This window comes from Stomoxys calcitrans, chromosome 1 (assembly GCF_963082655.1).
Source record: "Stomoxys calcitrans chromosome 1, idStoCalc2.1, whole genome shotgun sequence".
In the NCBI taxonomy this organism is placed as follows: Eukaryota; Metazoa; Arthropoda; class Insecta; order Diptera; family Muscidae; genus Stomoxys; species Stomoxys calcitrans.
In genome coordinates, this window is record NC_081552.1 from 56248557 (window position 1) to 56268676 (window position 20120).

Consider the following 20120-nt stretch of genomic DNA (forward strand, 5'->3'; position numbering starts at 1 on the left):
AACATAAGTCAATGTGTCAAATTTCAGTTAAATCGGATTATAAATGCGCCTGTTTTGGGGCCAAGACTTTAAATCGAGATATCGGTCTATATGGCAGCTATATGCAAATCTTGATCGACCATATTGCAGAAATATGTGGAGGGGCTTAACTTAATCCTTTGTCCCAAATTTCGGCAACATCGAACAATAAATACGCTTTTTATGGGCCCAAAACCTAAAACCGAGAGATCGGTCTATATGGCAGCTATATCCAAATCTGGAACGATCTGAGCCAAATTGACGAAAGATATCGAGGGGCCAAACACAACTCACTGTCCAAAATTTCAGCAAAATCGGATAATAAATATGGCTATAATGGGCCTAAGACCCTTAATCGGGGGATCCAACGATTTAGGGCCTAAGACCCTAAATCGTTGGATCGGTCTATATGGCAGCTATATCCAAATATGAACCGATCTAAGCCAAATTGAAGAGAGATGTCGGAGGGCCTAACACAACTCACTGTCCCAAATTTCAGCAAAATCGGATAATAAATATGGCTTTTATGGGCCTAAGATCCTAAATCGTTGGATCGGTCTATATGGGGGCTATACCAAGATATAGTCCGATATTGCCCATCTTCGAACTTAACCTGCTTATGGACAAAAAAAGAATCTGTGCAAAGTTCCAGCTCAATATCTCTATTTTTAAAGACTGTAGCGTGATTTCAACAGACAGACGGACAGACGGACGGACATGTCTCGATCGTCGTAGGTTTTTATGCTGATCAAGAATATATATACTTTATAGGGTCGGAAATGGATATTTCGATGTGTTGCAAACGGAATGACAAAATGAATATACCCCCATCTTTCGGTAGTGGGTATAAAAATTTACAAAATTCCTTGTTGCCTAAAATGCCCTTCACAATAGCTTGTCGTTTTGTTTTGTTAAAGCATCGCCTCGTTAATTCATTTGCATGAACAGCAAAACCAACCCATTTCGACTTTTGAGAAATTTATGTCAAGTATGCCACTTTTTGTTGGCAATATTTTCGTGCTTTTATTACATTTTTGTCGTTTCTGTGTGCATTAAAATTGTTTATTTATCTTTATTTTGTATGTGTTAGTATGCTGCTGAGCCATGGTTGTATATGTATGTATCCATAAGATGGGTATCTATCTATCTATCTGTGAATGTGAAATACAAATCCGCAAAAAAATCCACAACCAACAGTTGGTTGTATATATGGTGAAATTTGAGACAAGTCTTCCTGCTCTTTTCTGGAACCAAACTCTATGTCTTTCGGCCTCAAAAACAAGTGAAGCCCTATTTCCTTGAAAACTGGGTATACTCTCGCCAAATGACAATTTGTTCAAATATTTAAATAAATTGAATAATGTTTTTAAAAATAAAGGAATTTATTTAATTTTCTCCCTAATTCCATAACATAACAACATAAAGGTCCGCTTCCGCTTTTTGGTTGGGATAGGCTGAAGTAGAGATGCATAATTTATGTTCAAATTTTTATTTTTTTATTTCTTTTCTGGGGTATTGCTAAGAAAAAACTCCAACACCATGCAGACTTTCATACAAATGTTAAAATTGCGTCGGCCAGAAGTTCTGTTTCTTCTGTTCCTTTTTTCTGTGAATCTGTGTTTGTTTTGCCTTGCTTTTTGTTTTGTTTTGGGGGTCCAGTTTCTTTAACTCATGGGCTAAAATCGTTCTACGCAAACTCCGCTCTGCACAGATGGAGAAGACGAGCATCTCATTGCTTGTGTGTGGATGCTAAGAGCCTTTGAATAGGCGGCAACACACACAAATACTAATAGGCAAGCAGACATTTGTGCATAAGTGTGTGTGGGTTTTGTTTCAGATAAGTGAGAGCCCCATGGAAGCCAATCATTACTGATTTCATCTTTTAAAGCGGCAGTTGTTTTGTGGCCGTTGAGAACTAAGGTTGTATCGTCTGAATCGTATCGGAGGCCTAAACATTTTTAAAACGGTTTTTTTTTCTGGAGGAATGGTTACTACAATGGGCCATTAGAGGCAATATGGCAGAGAGTTGAAATTGGAGAAGCATTTAAAGTAAAAAAAAACAGCAGGCCGAGAGCAAGAAAAATTTAAATAAAAAAGGAAACAAAAGAACAAAATTACAAGGAAATAAAGAAAAAAATTCTTTTATAAAAAAAAACCTAAAACGTTGAAGAAATTGTAAAAAACGTTTCCCGAAGACTTTCTTTATTAAACTTTTACTGCTGCGAGGTGTGTTTTTGTCTTGGTGTTTGTGTCTGTGCACCTGTTTGTATACCTTTAGGCCAGTGAGTGTGAAAAAGCCGGCAATTTGTTTTTCCCCTCCCTTTATCCTGCCATTCTAAACAGAACAAAGTAGTCACTATCTTCATGTCCCTTTGTAAGAATTAGAAAACAAAAACTAAATAAACAACATGGATTTGCGCCCCTTGACCTACGAGGAAATGTGCCAAATGGAATTGATGCATGCCGGCTCTACATGTGGCGGTGCAGGTGGCGGCACCCTTACTGCAACTACCCCCCTTAATATACCGCATTCGGGCTCTGGTACATCCACCACCACGACCATGTTACCCATTATGGTGATACCCACAGCCATGATGCCCCCAGGAACACATCTGATAAATGCCTCCTCTGCAGCCGGCACAGTTGGCGATTGCGAGGGCAACAGTGAGCAGACGACGACAACAGGCCCTCCGCACGCCCATTTCTATCAACTACAACCCACACATATATTGGCCACGACGACGCCAGCGAATACAGAATTTACACTGGGCCCAACGCCCACCACGGCTTTGCTGTTGCAGTCGGCGGCACCAAGCAACACCGTCGGCAGCAGCAGCAATGAACAACAGCTTCCACAGCTGCAACAGATTCCACAACAACAACCACAGACCCTTAACATCCTGTATACAGGTACTCTGAAGCCTTCCATGAAGGCAGCCCACTTTAATGGCCTATCCACAGCAGCTGCACCAGCAACACAAGGCACTACCAACAATAATCCCCTTATGGCGGCAGGACTCAATTCTCACTTGGAGTGTGCCACTTTACCGCGTAACTTTCAACCCACAGCCTTGTCCACCAAAGTGCTGCCCCTCACCCAACAGGATGAGAGTGATTTTGAGGGTAGTGAATGTGGTGCGAGTGTCTCCACCACCACCTGCATTCCCCATTTCCGTTTTGGCGGTTGTGGGGTTATACTGCAGCCAACTCAAAACATCAATGCCCATAATGCATCCAATGCTGCTGCAGCGGACCACCCTCAAGTCATTGGCTGTGCGTCGCTCAGCCATATGATGGGCACTTTTGCCTCTGCTGCCGGCGATGCCATGCATACGGGAGGCCGCAATTTGGCTGGCACCTTGGGACGTAATCGTCGTTCGCAATCCACCAGCGGTAGTCATACTAATGACCAGGTTACGCAAACCCCCAAACGGGTATCGTTTAAGGGTGTCGATCTACCGCCTCCCTCACCGGAAGAAATGCAAATGTTGGATGGCTCGCAGGTGGCAGTGCATAACATGGATGCGTTCAACAATTGCTCGTATATGAATTTCGATCATTTTATGGATTATCAGGTAGGTTTGGGGTGGAGGGTTTTGTCGTTGAAAAAAAAAAAAAAAATTTACAAAAACTAGACACAAAAAATTTTTTTTAATTTGTTTTTATTATACCCTCCACCATAAGAAGGGGGGTATACTAATTTTGTCATTCTGATTGTAACTACTCGAAATATTCGTCTGAGAACCCATAAAGTATATATATTCTTGATCGTCGTGAAATTTTATGTCGATCTAGCCATGTCCGTCCGTCTGTCCGTCCCTCCGTCCGTCCGTCTGTCTGTCGAAAGCACGCTAACTTCCGATGGAGTAAAGCTAGCCGCTTGAAATTTTGCACAAATACTCTTTATTAATGTAGGTCGGTTGGTATTGTATCGGTCCATGTTTTGATATAGCTGCCATATAAACCGATCTTGGGTCTTGACTTCTTGAGCCTCTAGAGTGCGCAATTCTTATCCGATTGGAATGAAATTTTGCACGACGTGTTTTGTTGTGATATTCAACAACTGTGCCAAGTATGGTTCAAATCGGTCCATAACCTGATATAGCTGCCATATAAACCGATCTTGGGTCTTGACTTCTTGAGCCTCTAGAGTGGGCAATTCTTATCCGATTGGAATGGAATTTTGCACGACGTGTTTTGTTATGATATCCAACAACTATGCCAAGTATGGTTCAAATCGGTCCATAACCTGATATAGCTGCCATATAATCCGATCTTGGGTTTTGATTTCTTGAGCCTCTAGAGTGCGCAATTCTTATCCGATTGGAATGAAATTTTGCACGACATGTTTTCTGATGATATCCAACAACTGTCTTAAGTATGGTTCAAATCGGTCCATAACATGATATAGCTGCCATATAAACCGATCTTGGGTCTTGATTTCTTGAGCCTCTAGAGGGCACAATTCTTATCCGATTGGAATAAATTTTTGCACGAAGTGTTTCGTTATGATATCGAACAACTGTGCCAAGTATGGTTTAAATCGGTCCATATCCTGATATAGCTGTCATATAAACAGATCTGGGGATTTGACTTCTTGAGCTTCTAGAGGGCGCAATTCCTATCCGATTTGACTGAAATTTTGCATGACGTATTTTATTTTTATTTTCAACAACTGTGTCAAATAAGGTTCAAATCGGTTCATAGCCTGATATAGCTGCCATATAAACCGATCTGGGATCTTCACTTCTTGACCCCTAGAGGTCGCAATTATTATCCGATATTCCTGAAATTTTGTACGACGGATCCTCTCATGACCATCAACAAACGTGTTTATTATGGTCTGAATCGGTCTATAGCCCGATAGGGATCCCATATAAATTTTTCTTTCTATTTTACTTCGTGAGCCCCCAATGGGCGCAATTCTTATCCTGTTGCAGTCTTTAACAATCAAAAGCGTGCTAAGTTCGACAGGGCCGAATCTTACATACCCTCCACCGCGGATCGCATTTGTCAAGTTCATCAATGACTTTTTATACCCACCACCGTTGGATGGGGGTATATTCATTTTTTCATTCCGTTTGCAACATATCGAAATATCCATTTCCGACCCTATTGAGAATATATATTCTTGATCAGCGTAAAAATCTAAGACGATCTAGACATGTCCGTACGTCTGTTTGTTGAAATCACGCTAGAGCCTTCAAAAATAGAGATATTGAGCTGAAACTTTGCACAGATTCTTTTTTTTGTCCATAAGCAGGTTAAATTCGAAGATGGGCTATATCGGACTATATCTTGATATGGCCCCCATATAGACCGATCCGCCGATTTAGGCCAATAAAAGCCACATTTATTATCCGATTTTGCTAAAATTCGGGAGCGTGAGTTGTGTTAGGCCCTTCGACATCCATCGTCAATTTGGCTCAGATCGGTTTAGATTTGGATATAGCTGCCACATAGTCCGATTTCTCGATTTAGGGTCTAAGGCCCATAAAAGCAACATTTATTATCCCATTTTGCTGAAATTTGGGACGTGGAGTTTTGTTAGGACCTTCGACATTATTCGTCAATTTGGCTCAGATCGGTAAAAATTTGGATATAGCTGCCATATAGACCGATCCGCCAATTTGGGGTCTAAGGCCCATAAAAGGCACATTTATTATCCGATTTTGCTGAAATTTGGGACGTGGAGTTTTGTAAGGACCTTCGACATTATTCGTCAATTTGGCTCAGATCGGTAAAAATTTGGATATAGCCCCCACATAGACCGATCCGCCAATTTAGGGCCTTAGGCCCATAAAAGCCACATTTAACATCCGATTTCGCTGAAATTTGGGACAGAGAGTTGTGTTAGGCCCTTCGACATCCTTCGTCAATTTGGCTCAGATCGGTTCAGATTTGGATATAGCTGCCATATAGACCGATCTTCCAATTTAGGGTCTTTGACCCATAAAAGCCACATTTATTATCCGATTTTGCTGAAATTTAGGAGAGTGAGTTGTCTTAGGCCCTTTGATATCCTTCGTCAATTTGGCTCAAATCGGTTCAGATTTGGATATAGCTGCCATATAGACCGATCCTTCAATTTAGGGTCTAAGGTCCATAATAGCCACATTTATTATCCGATTTTGCTGAAATTTGGGACAGAGAGTAATGTTAGGCCTCTCGACATCCCTCCTCAATTTGGCTTGGATCGGTTCAGATTTGGATATAGCTGCCATATAGACCGATCCAACAATTTAGGGTCTAAGGCCCATAATAGCCACATTTATTATCCGATTTTACTGAAATTTGGGACAGAGAGTTATGTTGAGCCACTCGACATCCCTCCTCAATTTGGCTTGGATCGGTTCAGATTTGGATATATCTGCCGTATAGACCGATCTCTCGATTTAAGGTCTTGCGCCCATAAACGGCGCATTTATTGTCCGATGTCGTCGAAATTTGGGACAGTGAGTTAAGTGAAGGCCCTTGACATACCTCTGCAATATGGCATAGATCGGTCCAGATTTGAATATAGCTGCCATATAGACCAATCTCTCGATTTTAAACTTTGGGGCCGTAAAAGGCGCATTGAATGTCCGATGTCGCCAAAATTTCGGACAGTGAGTTGTGTTGGGCCCTTCGACGTTCTTTTTCAATTTGGCTTAGATCGGTCCAGATTTGGATATAGCTGTCATATAGACCGATATCTCGATTTAAGGTTTTGGGGTCCAAAAAAGTCGCATTTATAATCCGATTTCATCGAAGTTTGAGTTATGTTAGGCTCTTTGAGTTTTTTCTGCAACTTGGCCCAAAGCGGTGCAGATTTGGATTTAGGTGCCATATAGTCTTGGCCACATAAAAGGCGCATTTATAATCCGATTTCACTGAAATTTGACACTGTGACCTATGTTAGGCTTTTCGACATCCGTGTCGTATATGGTTCAGATCGGTTCATTGCACAATGATTTGTACTTCCTAGTATTTGGTTCAAATCGGATCATATTTCGAAATAACTGCTATGGGATATAAGGTATGCAATTTTCACTGGATTTTGATAAAAGATGGTTTACATTTATACCCGAGGTGGTGGGTATCCAAAGTTCGGCCCGGCCGAACTTAACGCCTTTTTACTTGTTAAGTTTTATCGAAAACAATGAAATTATTAAAATTCTAAAGGACAGAGGCCTTTTGACGTTTATGGCTGCCATATTAAGGTTCTTGAGCCAGTAAAAGCTGCATTTATAACCCGATTTCGCTGAAACTTGAAACAGTTAGTTATTTCAAGCTCTCCGTCGTCACCCCTAAATGTGGTTCAGATCGGACTATATTTAGATATACCTGCCATATAGACCGATCTGCCGATTGCGGGTATTAAACGCAGAATGAAGCAATTTTTAGCCAATTTCGCTGAATTTTGAAGTAGTGAGTTGATTAAGGACTCCCGATACCCGACTCAAAAATGGTTCGGATCGGACTATATCAAAATATGTCTTATTTAATGTCTTAATCCCATAAACAGCGGATTTGTTGCGCGATTTCGTAGTTTTCACTTGTTATGTTGGAAGCGTTAAAATTATGAAATTTCATAATGTTAAATGTAGCTTTAATGGGCCTAAGACAATAAATCGGAGGATCGGTCCATATGGCAGATATATCCAAATCTGGACCGATCTGAGCCAAATTGACGAAGGATGTCGAAGGGCCTAACACAACTCACTGTCCCAAATTTCAGTAAAATTGGATAATAAATGTGGCTATTATGGGCCTAAGACCCTAAATCCGAAGATGGGTCTATATGGCTGCTATATCCAAATCTAGACCGATCTGGGCGAAATTGGCGAAGGATGTCGAAGGGCCTAACACAACTCACTGTCCAAAATTTCAGCAAAATCGGATAATAAATGTGGCTCTTATTGGCCTAAGACCCTAAAAAGGCGGATCGGTCTATATGGGGGCTAAATCAAGATATAGTCCGATATAGCCCATCTTCGAACTTAACCTGATTATGGACAAAAAAAGAATCTGTGCAAAGTTTCAGCTCAATATCTCTATTTTTGAAGAAAGTAGCGTGATTTCAACAGACAGACGGACGGACATGTCAAGATCGTCTTAGATTTTTACGCTGGTCAAGAATATATATACTTTATGGGGTCGGAAATGGATATTTCGATGTGTTGCAAACGGAATGACAAAATGAATATACGCCCATCCTTCGGTGGTGGGTATAAAAAGTAGAAAAGTCGACTTTTTGATTATCAAGAAAGTCAAAATTTTGATTATCATAACAAGTAAGAGCGTGCTAAGTTCGGCCGGGCCGAATCTTATTTACCCTCCACCATGGATCGCATTTGTCGAGTTCTTCTTAGGCAAAAAAGGATATAAGAAAAGATTTGCTCTGCTATTAAAGTGATATCAAGATGTGGTCCGGTTTGGACCACAATTAAATTATATGTTGGAGACCTGTGTAAAATGTCAGCCAATTCGAATAAGAATTGCGCCCATTGGGGGCTCAAGAAGTAAAATAGAGAGATCGGTTTATATGGGAGCTGTATCGGGCTATAGACCGATTCAGACCATAATAAACACGTATGTTGATGGTCAAGGAGGATCCGTCATACAAAATTTCAGGCAAATCGGAAAATAATTGCGACCTCTAGAGGCTCAAGAAGTCAAAATCCCAGATCGGTTTATATGGCAGCTATATCAGGTTATAAACCGATTTGAACCAAACTTGGCACAGTTGTTGGATATCATAACAAAACACGTCGTGCAAAATTTCATTCCAATCGGATAAGAATTACGCCCTCTAGAGGCTCAAGAAGTCAAGACCCAAGATCGGTTTATATGACAGCTATATCAGGTTATAGACCGATTTGAACCATTCTTGGCACAGTTGTTGGATATCGTAACAAAACACGTTGTGCAAAATTTCGTTCCAATCGGATAAGAATTGCGCTCTCTAGAGGCTCAAGAAGTCAAAACCCAAGATCGGTTTATATGGCAGCTATATCAGGTTATAAACCGTTTTTAACCATACTTAGCACAGTTGTTGGATATCGTAACAAAACACGTTGCGCAAAATTTCGTTCCAATCGGATAAGAATTGCGCTCTCTAGTGGCTCAAGAAGTCAAGGTCCAAGATCGGTTTATATGGCAGCTATATCAGATTATAAACCGATTTTAACCATACTTGGCACAGTTGTTTGATATAATAACAAAACACGTCGTGCAAAATTTCATTCCAATCGGATAAGAATTGCGCACTCTAGATGCTCAAGAAGTCAAGACCCAAGATCGATTTATATGGCAGCTATATCAAAACATGGACCGATATGGCCCATTTACAACACCAGCCGACCTACACTAATAAGAAGTATTTGTGCAAAATTTCAAGCGGCTAGCTTTACTCCTTCGGAAGTTAGTGTGCTTTCGACAGACGGACGGACGGACGGACATGGCTAGATCGACATAAAATTTCAAGACGATCAAGAATATATATACTTTATAGGGTGTAAGACGAATATTTCGAGTAGTTACAATCAGAATGACGAAATTAGTATACCCCCCATCTTATGGTGGAGGGTATAAAAATAGATATTGAGTTGAACCTTTGCACCGATTCTTTTTTGTCCACAAGCAGGTTAAGTTCGAAGGTGGGCTATGTCGGACTATATATTAATATAGCCCCCATATAGACCGATCTGCCGATTTAAGGTCTTAGGCCCATAAAACCACATTTATTATCCGATTTTGCTAAAATTTGAGACAGGAAGTTGTGTAAGGCCCCCCTACATTCTTCTTCAATTTGGCCCAGATCGGTCAAGATTTGGATATAACTGCCATATAGACCGATCCGCCGATTTAAGGTCTTAGGCCAATAAAAGCCACATTTATTATGCGATTTTGCTGAAATTTAAGACAGTGAGTTGTGTTGGGCCCTTCGGCATCCTTCTCAATTTGGCTCAGATCGGTCCAGATTTGGATATAGCTGCCATATAGACCGATCTCTCGATTTAAGTCTTGGGTCCATAAAAGTCGCATTTATTGTAAAATTTCGCCAAATTTGGGACAGTGAGTTAGGTGAAGCCTCTCGACATACTTCTACAATATGGCACAGATCGGTCCATATTTGGATATAGCTGCCATATAGATCGACCTCCCGATTTAAGGTTTTGGGCCCATAAAAGGCGCATTTTTTGTCCGATGTCGCCGAAATTAGAGACAGTGAGTTGTGTTAGGGCCTTCGAGATTCCATAAAAGGCGCATTTATTGTCCGATTTCGTCGAAATTTGGGACAGTAAGGTGTGTTAGGACCATTGACATCCCCCTTCAATTTGGCCCAGTTCGGTCCAGATTTGGAAATTGCTGTCATATAGATCGATCTCTCGATTTTAAGTCTTGGCCCTCTAAAAGCACATTTATAATTCGATTTCGCTGAAATTCACACAGTGACTTATGTTAGGCTTTTCGACATCCGCGTCGTATAGATTCAGATTTGTCTATATTTGGACATAGCTACCAAAAATACCAAAATTTTGTTCTACAAAATTGAACTATGACTTGTATTTATTAGACCACTCAATGTCCGTGCCGAATTTGGTCCAAACCGTTTCATATTTCGATATAGCTGCTATGTGGGCATAAATTATGTACTTTTCAGCGGATTATGACGAAAGGTGATTTACATATATACTCGAGGTGGTGGGTATCCAAAGTTCGGTCTGGCCGAACCTAACGCCATTTTAATTTTTTGAAAACCCATTTTATTGGCACACAATTTTCCCATTCAATTTTAAGCTTTATTGTTACTACCATAGTCCATAAAGCTGCACACGTACTGTGTCCCGAATTCCATGCAAAATTACCCACCTATAAAATCCCACACGCTATTCCCTTTCAATGTTATCACCTAAAAATTATAAAAATTTATAATTGCAGCGACAACATATTTTCCCCGAATAGCAATTCAATTGTGTGTGCGTTACATCCGTTTCCGGCTGTGTTCCAATTCAATGCAATTTACATTTGTGTGTGGGTAGTTTTGTTGCCTGCAAACACCGGTCAAACCCACCATTTTGAACACAATCGAAACCCGATTATAATTTTCTAGTCCCTGAGCAACTGCAAAAGCAGAAAAGTCCATATCACTCATTGGCTGTGCATTGTCCTAGCCACTCTTCCCTCTTCTCTCTCATTATCTCTTTACTGTTGCTCAGAGGATTTTGGTTGAATTTGTAGGGTTACATTTAAACCCTCTTCGCCCACAAGTTTTAATTGCGTTGTGGCCTTTGTAGATGGACACAATAATCACTTGACATCATACATTAGCACAATCAATGAAAGTGGGTTTCAAAATATTGTACAGACTACATCAGCAGTCTAGGGGACGTCCTACCACCATAACAACCCCCAAATAGGACGTATTTGCGCACCAAGACGATTTGGGTCTTGGAACTAAATATTTATAGTTTTTAGGGCTAATATTTGTTGACTTTTGCAATAAGGAGTTTAAATGAGATAAGAAAACGAATTTGATAACCAATTTTGAGGGTAATGGCAATATGGGGTTCAAATAAATGATATATAGATATATGAGAATAGAGCACGTTGCTGATATATTTTCCGGGCTTAGTGTTTGGTGGACCACACCAATCCCCAAAACACCCCTAAATCGGGCATATTTACCGACCATGTGGATGTCGAGCTAAAATGAAAGGTATTGGGGGGTAGAGCAAGAATTGAAACCCACTTTCGGGGCCAATTTTCTAGGGGGCCAACCCCTTTTCCAAAATAACCCATAAATAGCAATTTTTTACTGACCATCGCAATAAGGGGCTAAAACAAAGATATTTGGGAATAGAATACGAATTTGATATCCAAATGTAGGACCATGTATTTAGGGCATCACCCCTTCTCCAAAACAACCCCCAAAAGGGTGAAAATTTTTCGACCATGCCAATATGTGGCTCAAATGAAAGGTATTTGAAGTAAGAGAACGAATTTGATAACCTATTTTGGGGCCATGTGTTTGGCAGACGCCCCATCGTGTAAACTCCCCCTCAAAACCAATGGCAATATGGGGTTTAAATAAATTGTATTTAAGGGAAGAGCACGATGCTGATATTTTTTCAGGGCCAAGTGTCTGGGGGACCGCCTCATCACCAAAAACACCCCTAAGTCAGACATCATGAGAATATCGGGATGAAATAAAGTATTTTAAGAATGTAGTACATCTTACATCCAAACTTAAACTCGTAGACCAATAAAGATCATATGGGATTTAGATATAAGCACTTATATTGTTTAACTCTTAGTCAAGTTAGCATGGTATTTCACTAAAAGATCTTTAATTGTCGAAAATAAATTTTCCAAGAAAACTTTTGTTCCATATAAAGTAAAAGAAGGCGCAGCGGAGCGGGCGCGGGTCAGCTAGAAAAGTATATATTCTTGATCGCCATGACATATTAAGTCGATCTAGCCTTGTCCGTCCGTCCGTCCGTCTGTCTGTCGAAAGCACGCTAACTTCCGAAGGAGTAAAGCTAGTCGCTTGAAATTTTGCACAAATACTTCTTATTAGTGTTGGTCGATCGAGATTGTAAATGGGATATATTGGTCCATGTTTTGATATAGCTGCCATATAAACCGATCTTGACTTCTTCAGCATATAGAGGGCGCAATTCTTATCCGATTTGTATGAAATTTTGCACAAACTGTTTTGGTATCACTTCACACAACTGTGGTTAGTATGGTTTAAATCGGTTAATAACCTGATATAGCTGCCATGTAAACCGATCTTGGATCTTGATATCTTGAGCCACTAGAGGGCGCCATTCCTATCCGATTTGGCTGAAATTTTGCATGATGTGTTTTGTTATGACTTTCAATAACTGTGCTAAGTATGGTTTAATTGGTTAATAACTTGATATAGCTGGCATATAAACCGATCTGTGATTTTGACTTCTTATGCCTCTAGAGGGAGCAATTCTTATCCGATTTTGCTGAAATCTTGTTCAACGGCGTCTCCCGTGATCTTCAATATTCATGTCCAATTTGGTCTTAGTCGATCTATAGCCTCATACTGCTCCCACATATACCGATCTCCCGATTATGCTTCTTGAGCACCTACGAGGCTCAATTCTTAACCGAATGGACTTAAATATAACCCAATGACTTTTACTATGATCTTCAATCTTCAATTCACTTATGGTCCCAATCGGAATATAACTTGATATAGCTCCAATAGCATTACAATTCTTATTCATTATTCTTTGTTTGCCTAAAAAGATATACAGCGCAAAGAACTCGACAAATGCGATCCATGGTGGAGGGTATATAAGACTTGGCCTGACCAAAATTAGCACGCTCTTACTTGTTTAGTATTTAAAGCGCACAAATAGCCGATTACAGGCTTAGATGTATGTCCATAGTGGCCTTTTCAACCTATCTTAATCTGAGACACATTAGTTGGTTGGATGCCAAATTTTTGTTCCCCTAAGCCAAGACTTTGAGCACAATCTTTTGTTAAGGATTGTATCAAAGCTTATTAGCAAAAACAAGTAATAACGTGCTAAGTTCGGGCAGGACGAATCTTATATACCCTTCACCATTTTTAGGCAAACAAAGAATAATGAATATGGACGGAGGAGGAGGTGGAGCTATATCAAATTATAGTCCGATTCGGGGCTCAAGAAGCAAAATCGGGAGATCGGTTTATATGGGAGCTGGGAGCAGACCATATTGCACACGTATGTTGAAGGCCATAGGAGAAGCCGTTGTACAAAATCTGTGCCACATCGGATGAGAATTGCGCTCTCTAGAGGCTCAAGAACTCACGATCCCAGACCGGTTTATATGGCAGCTATGGGTTTATACGGCAGCTATGGTATGGAGCGATTGGACCATACTTCGCACAAATGTTGAAAGTAATACCAAAACACCACGTGCAAAATTATAGCCAAGTCGGATAGGAAATTCGCCTCCTGAAAGTTCAAGAAATCATGACCCAAGATCGGTTTATATGGCAGCTATATCAGGTTTTGAACCGATTTAAACCAAACTTCTCACAATTGTTGGAAGTGATATCAAAACACTATGTGCAAAACTTCAGTCAAATCGGATAAGAATTCCGCCTTCTAAAAGCTCAAGAAGTCAAGACCCAAGATCGGTTTATATGACAGCTATATAGGGTTATGAACCGATTTATACCATACTTCGCACAATTGTTGGAAGTGATATCAAAACGCTATGTGCTCAACTTCAGTCAAGTCGGATAAGAATTGCGCCCTATAGAGGCTCAAGAAGTCAAGACCCAAGATCGGTTTATATGGCATCTATATCAAAACATGGACCGATTTGGCCCATTTACAATCGCAACTGACCTAGACTAATAAGAAGTATTGGGTTGCCCAAAAAGTAATTGCGGATTTTTTAAAAGAAAGCTAATGCATTTTTAATAAAACTTAGAATGAACTTTAATCAAATATACTTTTTTTACACTTTTTTTCTAAAGCAAGCTAAAAGTAACAGCTGATAACTGACAGAAGAAAGAATGCAATTACAGAGTCACAAGCTGTGAAAAAATTTTTCAACGCCGACTATATGAAAAATCCGCAATTACTTTTTGGGCAACCCAATATTTGTGCAAAATTTCATGCGGCTAGCTATACTCCTTCGGAAGTTAGCATGGCTAGTTCGACTTAAAATGTCACGACGATTCGTTGATTAAAGTTCATCTTCATATAGACCTAAACTAGTTTAGTTTATGCTGTTTCTCTAAGATTTTTTACACATAGCACATAAATCCGTTGCCTATTTATCAAGTGTGTCTACATGTAGGGAATTTGGCAAACGTTTTGCGCCATTTCACTTCAATAAATTCCACACAGGCGTCCACTTGTACCGTAGTTATATAGATGTATGGTTTTGTATTTGTGCATCATTACGAGGGATAATAATTTTAGTTTTTAATTAAAATCATGTTTAACTGCCAATTGCTCCAGCCATGTATGACCTGGGTGCATTACATGGTTGTTGGCTAATACTGAGTTTTGATGTTCATGCCATATTGGCATATGGTGAAGTTGTTTTGGTTGACATCATTGGGATGAAAAAATAAGAATATATATACTTTATGGGGTCTCAGACGAATATTTCGAGTAGTTACAAACAGAATAACGAAACTAGTATACCCCCATCCTATGGTGGAGGGTATAAAAATGAAAGGTATTGAATAGTAGAGTACGAATATGGTATTAAAATTTGAGTCAAGTACCCATCGGGCCGCCCCAACCCCAAAACTCCCCCAAATAGACATATTAGACGTTCATTTCAATATGGGGCTCATATGAAAGGTATTCGGGAGTAGATTTCTAATCTGGCATTCAAATTCAGATCGAAGTATAGGAATGTCACGTCACCCCTCAAAAACGCCATTAGACCCATTATGCCTATATGATACTTGGCTGAACCGATTTGTTATTAAAATTTTCATATATTGTGTACGTTTGTCTGGCAGGAAACATAGGCAATATCATTTTTTGATATCGGGTGGAGGCGGATCCTACCGCTTAACCCAAAAACGCCACCCATATCCGAAAGTGGTCTGATGTTCACAATAAGGGTGTCAAATGAAAGGTATTTGAGACCAGAAAACGAATATGGTATTCAAACTTGGGTCCAAGTACCCAGATCAAATGAAAGGTATTTGGAAGTAGATTACGAACATGACATTAAAATTTGCGCTTTTGTGGCGCTTTTCCGCCTGAAGATACTTCAAATGGTTTGTTTGACCCATTATGACAATATGGGACTCAAATGAAAGTTATGCGGGAATAGATTACGAATTTAACGAGTCAGGAAGAAGAAATATCAACACAAAAACACCACTAAACAAAATTATTCGACGTTCCTATCAATATGGAACTCAAATGAAAAGTATCCGGCAGTAGATTACAAATATGGCATAAAAAAGTAATGGGGGGTCGCCTCACCCCCAAATTCTCCCAAATGGGCATATCCGCCGACCATGGCTATATAGGATTCAAATGAAAAATATTTGGGAGTAGATTAAGAATATGACATTAACATTTGCGTTCAAGTCATGGTGGCTCTTTTCCTCCTAAAAATACGTCGAATAAATTAATTAACCCATTATGGCAATATGGGACTCCAAAGAAAGGTATTTGAGAGTAGAAAACGAATTTGATATCCAATTTTGGGAGTACGCCCTAAGTCATCCCTCAAACTGAACTATAGCAATATGGAGCTGAAATCATTTGGTATTTGGGAGTAAAGAACGAATTTAATATCTATTTTCACGGCAAAGTGCCGGTGGCCTCCTCAGCCCCAAAACACCCCCCAAACGGTTCATACTTACCGACCATGACAAAATGGGGTTCAAAGTTAAGGGATTTGGGAGTGGACATGAATTTGATATCCATATTTGAATCGAAATATCTCCCCTAAAATACAATTTCTGGGAAATTGGTAATGCGATTAGCTCGAAATTTTTTGCCCTCTAACAATCACGAAAAAAAAATGGTTTCTATTGTTGGGGGCGGGTGCCGCGAGCACAGCCCAAAACCCGCCAAATGGATATATAGGCCAACCATGGCAATATTGAGCCATGTGTTTGGGGAGCCGCCCCACCACATTCCTATTAGATAAAAGCTATTTGGGGTGGGTATTTATTAATTTTCGGGAAATTTATATTCATCTTCGGGACAAAGACCCTTGGGTCCACCTTACCATCAAACACAACTTATTTATGGATCATGCCATTATGGGACTCATACGAAATGTTTCTGAAAGTAGAGCACGAGTGACCACCCCCGAAATACCCCCGTAATCCGAAATATTTACCTATACAGTAAGACAGGGCTCAAAGAAAAGGCAATTGGGAGTGGAGAAAAAATTGGGAACCGAGCAGGGGCAAACTTTTCATACATCAATGAGTGCTTTTCGATTCAAGTTGAGTTTATCAACGATAAGGGACCATTTTTATAGCCGAGCCCGTACGGTGTGCGCAATGCAAAACATCTTTGGGGAGAATTTTTTACATGACCATGCATGGTCTCGCAAATGTCGCCAGCATTAAGAGGGGACAACCAACGCTTTAAATTTTGTCCGAAGTTCCGCCTGGATTCGAAAGCAAGCGTTCAGAGATTCAAAAACGGCTGAACCGATTTTCTTGAAATTTTCACAGATGGTGCATAATGATCCCGTAGTGAAAATAGGGTACTAAATTTTTTGCTATCTGAAGGGGGGGGCGGACTCTCCCCCTAACCCTAATTTTCAGAAACGCCAGATCTCGGAGACGAGTGGTGCGATTTAAGCGAAATTTTGTGGGCTCTCATATAGTACCCTAAAAATAAAAACTTCGTATCCAAATTTCGGATGGGGCACCTAGGGGGGCCGCCCCCACCTTAAACCTACCAAATATATATTTAGACCAATCACGACACTATGGGACTCAAATGAAAGGTATTTAGGATAGGAAAACGTATCTGATATCCAATTGTCGGACCAAGTGCTAGGGGGACCACCCAAACCACCAAAAACACCCCTAAATCGGACATATTTACCGACCATGGCAATATGGGACTCAAATGAAAGGTATTGACGAGTAGAGTACGAATCTGATATTCAAATGTGGGACCACGTTTTTGGGTGTCCACCCCTTTCGCAAAACACCCCCCAAACAGGACTTATTTACTGACCATGGGAATATGGGGCTTAAATTAAAGGTATTTGAGTGTAGAATTAGAATCTGATATCCAAATTTGGGCTGCCTCTCCCCCAAAGGGGACAAATTTACTACCATAGCAATATGGGGCTCAAATGAAAGGTCTCTGGGAGTAAAGCACAAATCTGATATCAATATTCGGGGAAAGTGTCTATGGGGCCACCCCATCCCAACAACACCACCCAAATAGTAAGTATTTGCTGACCATTGCAATATGACGCGCAAATAAGAGGGTTTTTAGAGGGGAACACGAATCCGATATATATTTTCAAGGACAACTCACTGAGTGGCCGCCCATCCCCCAAAACACCCCCCAAGCTTGTCATGTTTGCCGACAATGGAGATATGGGGCTCAAATTAAAGGTACTTAAAAGCCAACTGTTTAGCGGACGTCCCATCACCATAGCAACCCCCAAATAGGAAGTATTTGATCACCAAGACAATTTGGGTCTTAAAGAGAGTGAAACTAAATATTTATAGTTTCCAGGGCCAATATTTGCTGAGGTTTGCAATAAGGAGTTTAAATGAGATTAGATTTTGATATCCAATTTTGAGGCCAATGGCAATATGGGGTTCAAATAAATGATATATAGATATATGAGAATAGAGCACGTTGCTGATATATTTTCCGGGCTTAGTGTTTGGGGGACCACCCCAATCCCCAAAACATCTCTAAATCGAGCATATTTACCGACCATGTGCATGTCGAGCTTAAATGAAAGGAATTGGGGGGTAGAGCAAAAATTGATACCTACTTTCGAAAGCGAAGAGCACGATGCTGATATTTTTTTAGGACCAAGTGCCTGGAGGACCTCCTCACCCCCAAAAACACCACTAAATCAGATATCATGAAAATATCGGGCTGAAATAAAGTATTTTAAGAATGGAGTACACCTTACATCCAAACTTATATTCGTAGACCAATAAAGATCATATGGGATTCGGACAAAGGCACATATATTGTTAAACTGTTAGTCAAGAGATATATTGTACTATTTTCGTAGCATGGTATTTCACTAAAAGCTCTTTAATTGTCGAAAATAAATATTCCAAGAAAACTTTTGTTCCATATAAAGTAAAAGAAGGCGCAGCGGAGCGGGCCAGGGTCAGCTGGTTTTATATAATTTTGAGTGAGGTGTTTTATTTGAGGTTTGCTAAATTTTATCAACGTCCGTCCAGATTTAGATATATATCGCCCTAATATATTGGGTTGCCCAAAAAGTAATTGCGGATTTTTTACAAGAAAGTAAATGCATTTTTAATAAAACTTAGAATGAACTTTAATTATATATACTTTTTTATACCCACCACCGAAGGATGGGGGTATATTCATTTTGTCATTCCGTTTGCAACACATCGAAATATCCATTTCCGACCCTATAAAGTATATATATTCTTGATCAGCTTGAAAATCTAAGACGATCTAGACATGTCCGTCCGTCTGTCCGTCTGTCTGTTAAAATCACGCTACAGCCTTTAAAAATAGAGATATTGAGCTGAAATTTTGCACAGATTCTTTTTTTGTCCATAAGCAGGTTAAGTTCGAAGATGGGCTATATCGGACTATATCTTGATATAGCCCCCATATAGACCGATCCGCCGATTTAGGGTCTTAGGCCCATAAAAGCCACATTTATTATCCGATTTTGCTGAAATTTTGGACAGTGAGTTGTGTTAGGCCTCTCGACTTCCTCTGTTAATTTGGCCCAGATCGGTTCAGATTTGGATATAGCTGCCATGTAGACCGATCCTCCGATTTAGGGTCTAAGGCCCATAAAAGCCACATTTATTATTCGATTTTGATGAAATTCGGGACAATGAATTGTGTAAGGCCCATCGACATCCTACGTTAATTTGGCTTAGATCGGTTCAGATTTGGATATAGCTGCCATATAGACCGATCCTCCGGTTTATGGTGTTAGGTCCATAAAAGCCACATTTATTGTCCGATTTTGCTGAAATTTTGGACAGTGAGTTGTGTTAGGCCCTTCGACATCTTTCTTCAATTTGATCCAGATCGGTTCAGATTTGAACATAGCTGCCATATAGACCGATTTCTTGACTTATGGTTTTGGGCCCATAAAATGCTCATTTATTGTCCGATGTCGCCGAAATTTAGGACAGTGAGTTAAGTTAAGCCCCTTGACATACTTCTGCAATATCGCACAGATCGGTCCAGAGTTGGATATAGCTGCCATATAGACCGATATCTAGATTTTAGGTTTTGGGGCCATAAAAGACGCATTTATTGTCTAATGTCGCTGAAATTTGAGACAGTGAGTTTGGTTAGGCTCTTCGACGTCCTTCTTCAATTTGGCCCAGATCGGTCCAGATTTCAATATAGCTGTCATATAGACCGATCTCTCGATCT

At 40.1% G+C, this 20120-nt stretch overlaps 1 protein-coding gene across 1 annotated transcript in view; it reads left to right on the plus strand.

Moving 5' to 3' along the window:
- Positions 1 to 1931: 1931 nt before the first annotated feature.
- Positions 1932 to 20120, plus strand: part of LOC106095308 (uncharacterized) — a 138293-nt gene continuing 120104 nt past the window's right edge. Inside the window, exon 1 of the mRNA XM_059360901.1 lies at positions 1932 to 3593. Coding sequence (XP_059216884.1) covers positions 2427 to 3593 — 1167 coding nt within the window. The 5' untranslated portion in view covers positions 1932 to 2426. The remainder of the gene's footprint in view (positions 3594 to 20120) is intronic.